Source organism: Anopheles bellator, unplaced genomic scaffold (assembly GCF_943735745.2).
Source record: "Anopheles bellator unplaced genomic scaffold, idAnoBellAS_SP24_06.2 scaffold00138_ctg1, whole genome shotgun sequence".
NCBI lineage: Eukaryota > Metazoa > Arthropoda > Insecta > Diptera > Culicidae > Anopheles > Anopheles bellator.
This window is the reverse complement of record NW_026684327.1, coordinates 6,139-13,636: the sequence shown is the minus strand read 5'-3', so window position 1 is coordinate 13,636 and position 7,498 is coordinate 6,139. Positions and strand designations below refer to the sequence as shown.

At 42.2% G+C, this 7,498-nt stretch overlaps 1 protein-coding gene across 1 annotated transcript; it reads left to right on the top strand.

Moving 5' to 3' along the window:
* Positions 1 to 4,304: 4,304 nt before the first annotated feature.
* LOC131214181 (uncharacterized) lies at positions 4,305 to 6,825 on the top strand (the record flags this gene model as incomplete). The annotated part of the gene is made up of 2 exons (XM_058208563.1): positions 4,305 to 4,818; positions 6,620 to 6,825. Coding segments are annotated over 2 exons (720 nt in total), but the record flags the coding sequence as incomplete, so codon positions are not given.
* Between the last annotated feature and the right edge of the window lie 673 nt (positions 6,826 to 7,498).

The window sequence follows — 7,498 nt, the reverse complement described above, 5'->3', positions numbered from 1 at the left end:
CACCCAATAGTGCTGCTTGCAATTCCAAGCGGGGAATAGATAGTATCCTCTCTGGAGCCACCATGTAAAATGTCGGTGTCGGATCCACCAACACAAATTGAAGTTGTGTCCCAGCCGTGCGAAGATACGGCCGACACTGGTGCTCTCGCCTGGCACCCGATGACCTGCACCGAAGTCGAAACCTTCTTTCTTTCGAGAAATCGCTTGAACAGATCAAGCAACTCAAGGCGTCAGACGAACAGGCTAGTCTTCAGAGAATTCCTAGTACCTGAACGTGGACATCCGAGATGCCAATCTTCCTTTGGAATTGTTCCGTCGGAGCGATGCAACCCGTAGGGTATATGGTCAATCTCCGAAGGGAATTCTTCCCAAGTCACAAGCTAGTTCCAGTTGAAGAGGAGAAAAGCAACTCGACTCGATTCGTTTAAGAACTAATATGCAAGTGATTTATTCATACAATTTGATGTCTTATATACTAAATTTTCGGTACATCGCATCTCGCTAGAACCTTACTCTTTGAACCTGTCCCTTACTTGCAGTCCCGTCCCTTACTTGGAGTTTCAAGATAAGCAATACGGGTGCAATCAGTCCGTTGGTCCTTCTATGCTATTCTGATCCTACGCTTCTAAAAATAGGCATCCATACGTTCTTATCTTATTGCTCGCGACCCTTTCCTCGCGCTTCTAATTGCTTAGGACGCGTTATGACTGCGTCTTCGAAATTCCGTTTCGTGGGAAATGTAAACAACGCGACTTGTCCTATGCTCGTTCGGATTACGAGTTTCCTGGCGGGAGGTATGTTGCATCATGTAAACATTGCTTCCTCCTCTGCTCCTTCTGGTTTGAGCCGTAATCTACTCCTCGCGTTCTCAACAATGGCACCAAGGGCTTATACATAAAATGATAACCCGGAACTTTCCTCCGGCATTAGTTAAAATCGTCCAATCCTTCCTTAGCGAAAGACAGAACATAGTAACAATAAACAACGTCCAAGGAACACCCTTTATACCTGTAGCAGGTGTACCACAGGGAAGCGTCATATCACCACCGCTATTCAACATCTATATCTCAGACATCCCTAAGATGGAAAAATGCACTCAATACCTCTTCGCGGACGACTTTGCTCTATCGGCATCAGGCAAACAACCCAGAAGAATAATCACTTCCCTAAACAATGCTCTACGTCAGTACAATAAGTTTTGTAGTAAATGGAAACTAAGAATTAACGAAACGAAAACAGAAGCAATATACTTCACACGCAATAGATGTAGTAGGAAACTACCATCAACAGGACCAACTATAAATCAAATTACGGTACCATGGAGAACTAGCGTAAAATACCTCGGCCTACACATAGATAAAAACCTAACGTTTAAAAAACATATCGAAAGCACAATTTTCAAGTCAGAGAAGACACTGAAATCTCTTTACACATTCTTACACAGAAAATCTAAACTGAATATTAAAAACAAAATGCTCATTTTCAAAACCTGCTTCAGACCAATCCTAACATACGCAGCACCAATTTGGAGCAAGTGCGCAAGAACCCATATTAAGAAACTGCAAATACACCAGAACAAGCTTCTAAAACTAATAATAAACGTACCCCCATGGTATAGGACGACAAAATTACACGCCAGGACGCATATAGATTTTCTAATCAATCACGTCGACAACATAGTCGAGAAATATTCTAAAAACTGCCGAGCGAGCTCACTCGCATCCCTTAGGGCACTACTACCGGCATAAATTTTACCATGTAATTAGATCTTAAGGAATTAGCGATGTAAGTTATAATGTAATTTTTTTTTTTGTGTCGTGGGTTTTTAAGTAATTTTTTCCCACATTATGGAGCATACAAACAATAATCAGAACGAATTTATAGCGCCCAAAAGGGATGAAAAATAGGAACAACGAGGAGTGCTAAAGCGAACCCGTTATGTCAATATACCGCACGGCACCCTTGCCACGATCATGTAAATTACATCCAATAAATACTACTACTACTACTACTACTGAGGGAAGTGGTATCCGAACAGATACAAAAAATGCTGGAGTCGGGAATTATTAGGGAATCATCATCTCCTTGGACCTCCCCCATATGGGTGGTACCAAAAAAGATCGATAACTCTGGCAAAAAGAAATATCGAATAGTGGTGGATTACAGGAAGCTGAACGAAAAAACCCCTGCAGACCGGAAATAAGCGAAATACACGATCGCCTCGGAAAGGCCCAATATTTCACCGTACTGGATCTTGCAAGCGGTTTTCACCAAATCGAGATAGACCCCAAAGACATTCCGAAAACAGCATTCAACATAGATCATGGAAAATTTGAATTCGTTCGAATGCCTTTTGGATTAAAGAACGCCCCAGCAACTTTCCAAAGGCTGATGGATTCAGTCCTAAGGAAGCATCTGGGAGTAAGATGTTTCGTCTACATGGACGACATCATCATATTCTCAACTTCGCTCGATGAACACCTAAAAGACATCACACTGACCCTACAGACCCTGCGTGATAGAAATTTGAAGGTACAGTGCGATAAATCGGAGTTCCTCCGAAAAGAGATCGAATTCCTAGGGCACATAGTAACCACCGAAGGGGTCAACCCGAAACCCTAACCCGAAAAAGATCGAAGCAGTGCGAAATTGGCACCTACCCAAAACCCCGAAGGAGCTTAAATCTTTCCTCGGGACAATTTCGTACTATAGACGGTTCATCCCCGGGTTTGCGAAGATAGCAAAACCTCTGACCATCATGCTCAGAGGGAAGCCAAAAACTTTTGAAATTAGCTCAGAATTCGAAGAGTCCTTTAGTACATTGAAGAACATCATGTGTTCCGATTCGCTACTACTCTATCCAAACTTTGAGGAACCCTTCATTCTGACTACCGACGCCTCAAACTATGCCATCGGAGCGGTATTAACACAATTAGTACAAGGCAAGGAAAAGCCAATTGCGTACCTTTCAAGAACCTTAACAAAAGCAGAAGAAAAGTACTCTGCTACCTGAAAAGAATTATTAGCCATCTACTTTGCAGCAAAAAAATTTCGACCCTAACTATATGGTCGAAAATTTACAATTTATACCGACCACGAACCCTTAACTAAAGAGATCAAACTTACAGATGCTACAGGAAGAGTAACCCGCCAGCGGCTGTACCTAGAGCAGTTCGACTTTCAGCTGGTATATAAAAAAGGGAAACAAAATGTGGTTGCGGATGGGCTCTCCAGAATCCCCTCCGCCGAATTAAACCTCCAAGCATTGACAAAGAAATGCTTCCCAAACGATAAACTGTACGGGCCTGAAACAGTCAATAAATATGGCAATCAACTGATAATGAAAGTAACGTCGGACCCTAAGAAAAGCCCACATATCATATGCAAGATCTTCCCTGGCCAGATCAGGCACGTTTTTCATAAAACGAACTATAGTAAAGAGGATCTTAAAGACATCCTAAAGAAATATCTAGATCCAACGTCCAGCAACTGTATCTTCGCGCCAGTCGAGGTCGTATGTGAATGCGACGAAATTATTCGCACTAATTACAACAAAAAATTTAAAATACACTATTCTAATCTTTTGCTACCAGATATCATTTCAGCTACCGACCAAGAGGAGTACATAAGAAAGGCTCATAACTTCAACCACCGAAGTTACAAACTCACATACGATGAAGTCAGAAAATCCGTGTACTTTCCCGGAATGCTTGGGAAGGTTAGAATCTTCACAAAAAATTGTGAAGATTGTAAGTTTTCCAAATACGAGAGGAAACCTTTTCGAATAGAAAATTCAAGAAGGGTCTACGAGAAACCATTTGAAAATGTCTTTATCGACGTTTACGTCAAGGAAACGGAAAAATTTCTCACCCTCGTAGACTCGTTTTCAAAATTTGCTCAAATCTATCCGGTCGAAAACGAAACGACGGACGAACTGACCAGAACCTTACTCGAGTATTTCAAAATCTTTGGGTTGCCGAAAATGATTACTTGCGATCAGGCGCCAGGATTTAGAAATCCCCGATTTAAGGATTTTCTAGATAGTAAAGGTATCTCCTTACACTTTGCTAGCAACAGCAATAGTAACGGTGTCGTGGAACGCTTCCATAATACATTGCTGGAGATGTATCTAGCAAATAGACAAAAATTCGAAGACCTGTCCCTATATGAAGGATTGGCACTAACTACCGCCCTCTATAACGACTCGACGCATAGCACGACGAACATGAAACCTCGAGAAATTATCTTTGGCAATTGCAGCAGCTTGGACGCAGCTGAGATTAATCTCTCAAAGTTAAAAAATCATTAACAGCAGCATGAATTCTCTTATAGATCAAAACGACAAACAAATTAGAATCAATAGCGCTCTAGAGACTAGGTTGAAAAACGCAACAAAGGCTATCAATTCCATTCTGGACTTCCACAACAAAACAACAGAAGGTTTTGAATCCATAAACTTGATCTTTCATTTAGACGAGCTCACTCAACAGGTAGAGATTATAGAAGAGGCGATCACACTGGCTCGACGCAACATCCCCAGCAGCCGCATCATTTCACCGGACGAAATAACCCTGGCGCAAGAGTTTCTAAAGAACAGTGGCTTAGCAACGAACCTGATCGACGACATATTGGATATCTCCACGGCCTACGTATTATTCGGCAAAGACGAAATCATCTACACCCTCAAAGTTCCACGAATCAAGAATGCAGAGTACACATTCAGCTACATCGAGCCAGTAATCTCCAACAGCCATCGAATTCATTTGACATCAACGTACTACCTGAAGGGACCAGGATCCTTATTGTCCAGAACTCCATGTACGAAGATCACTATTTATATTTCGGGAATTGGCAACACTGATGTCATGTGAGTCCATCTGATGGTTCCATCGTAAAGTTTGACATTTTTGACGACATACGTACTCAGAACATTTTGTCATACGGACGCTATTTGTTTATTTTATATTTAGTTGAAAGTTTCGTCTCGGCAAAAAAATGGAACTGAATCGTGAACATTTTCGAGCGATGATTTTTTACGACTTTCGACGTGGATTATTACAACAAGAGTGCGTCAATCAACTTAATTTGACTTTTGGCGATGAAGCTCCATCAAAAACCACTGTGTATCGCTGGTATAGTGAATTCAATCGTGGTCGTAGTTCGCTGTCCGACGAGTTTCGTGAAGGTCGTCCAAAATCGACTGTAGTGCCAGAAAACATCGATGCTGTGCACGAAATGATTAAGCAAGATCGTCATGTAACCTATTGTGAGATTGAGGCATCCCTAAGCATTAGTTCCACCAGCATATATGCGATTTTACATGAACACTTAGCTGTGCGAAAATTATGTTCACGTTGGATCCCACATAATTTGACAATCGCTCAAAAAAAGGCTCGTGTCGATTGGTGCAAAGAAATGCTTCAGAAATACAATCGCGGTGCTTCAAAAGACGTTTATGAAATCGTGACAGGTGACGAATCATGGATATATTCGTATGAGCCCGAAAGTAAGCAGCAGTCGACTGTATGGGTGTTCCAAGATGAACCAAATCCAACAAAAGTTGTTCGCACACGAAGCACTTCAAAGAAAATGGTGGCCTGTTTCTTCGGAAAAACTGGTCATATTGCAACAGTGTCTCTAGAGGATCGTAGAACAGTAAATTCTGAGTGGTACACAACCATCTGTTTGCCAGAAATCTTCGGTGAAATAAGGAAAACAAACAAGAGACGTCGGATTGTTCTTCATCATGACAATGCCAGCTCTCACACATCGGCTCAAACAAGAGACTATTTGAGCACTCAAAACATCGAATTGATGGGTCATCCGCCGTACAGCCCTGATTTGGCACCCAATGATTTCTTTTTGTTCCCATCCGTGAAGAATAAACTGCGTGGTCAACGATTTTCATCGCCCGAAGAAGCTCTTGAAGCGTTCAAAAATCATGTTTTGGAGATACCTCATTCGGAATGGAATAAATGCTTTGAAAATTGGTTTAAGCGCATGCAAAAGTGTATCGATCATCGTGGCGAGTACTTTGAAAAACAATAAAAATATATTCGCAGCTTCACTATTTGTTTTTGTTCCCATTCCCGAAATATAAATAGTGACCCTCGTATAAAGCACAGGAGCCAATATATATGCCACTATTCGCAGTTGGAACCATTGGGCGAGTGCCTCCAAGACCTAACCAACGGCAAGTCAGCCCGATGCCCGATGGAGAAGATGTACGGAAGGAACATCATAAGGAAAATAGATGACGCCAACGTGATGGTTAGCGCTGAAAACGTCACGTTGACCTCAAACTGCACGGAACCGGCTCGGGAACTGCGAGGATCATATTTAATCCAGTTCTCAAGATGTTCCATTCGGTTGAACAATGCGGAGTACGCTAACGGCAACGCCGGCGTGTCACCAAGATTGTATCTTCCAACAACGGGTCTTATGGTAACTCCCTCAGAAATCCTAAACAAAATACCCTCACAGTACTTACTGGATTTAAACCTGGAACACCGAAATCACATCCAACACCTAAATTTGACTACCGACAACATACATTGGAAATTACACCTCTTTGGTTGGCTCTCATTCGGAACATCATCGATGCTAATACTGATTCTAGTAGCGTTGGTACTGAGGACGATCCTACCAACGTGTATCTGGATATCCGGAGGAGGCAGAAAAGAAGTCGTCGACATCGAGAAGCCCATCGAAATAGCAATTTCAGAGACAGGACATGCCGTCAAACCGAGACGAAATAGCAACCGTAAGCAGGAGCGAGGTGATCCCATCAAGCTACCGAAATTCACCCCGCAGGATGTAGAGTAGTGTGAAAGCCGAGGACGACTTCCTAAGTAAGAGAGGAATCGTTAGGAAAAACAGCAGTTGACCTAGAAAAGACGCGAGCGCAGTGAAACAGCTAGCCCAACACTTTGCGTGGCGCGTCACGCCACGGTTGCGCACCAATAGGGTGACGACGCCCAGAACGGCTAGGCTAGCTGTTTTAGGCTATAAAGGGCCACCGCACTTTTGGCGCGGCCTCTTTCCTCGGTCATAGTTAGTGCCAGTCAGTTAGTACAGTTGTTAATATACGGATAATAAATCGACCACAAGTCGAAGAAACCCATAACTCAGAAATGAAAATATTACCATGATTGCCGATTCCACACCACAATAAGATTATTACATACATTACATTACATAATATACAGAAAAAGTACGTTCTAGTAAATGGCAAAGAAACGTACTTAACGAACAATTTCATTCGATTAGAAGACTAAAGCATGGCCCACTTAGAATCGGGAACAATTGTATGTTTTCTAGCAGCGCCTCTGGTGGTCGGATTTCTATTATTTTGACAGCTATGTCTTCAGTAAACATTCGACTTTCAGTGCTGAAAGTTTCATTTTGATACGTGGAGTTGTTAGAAAGTTATGCTTAATGGAACTCGAAAGGAGAAAAATAATTCTGCACACTCACGTCGAAAACACCACGTGGTCTA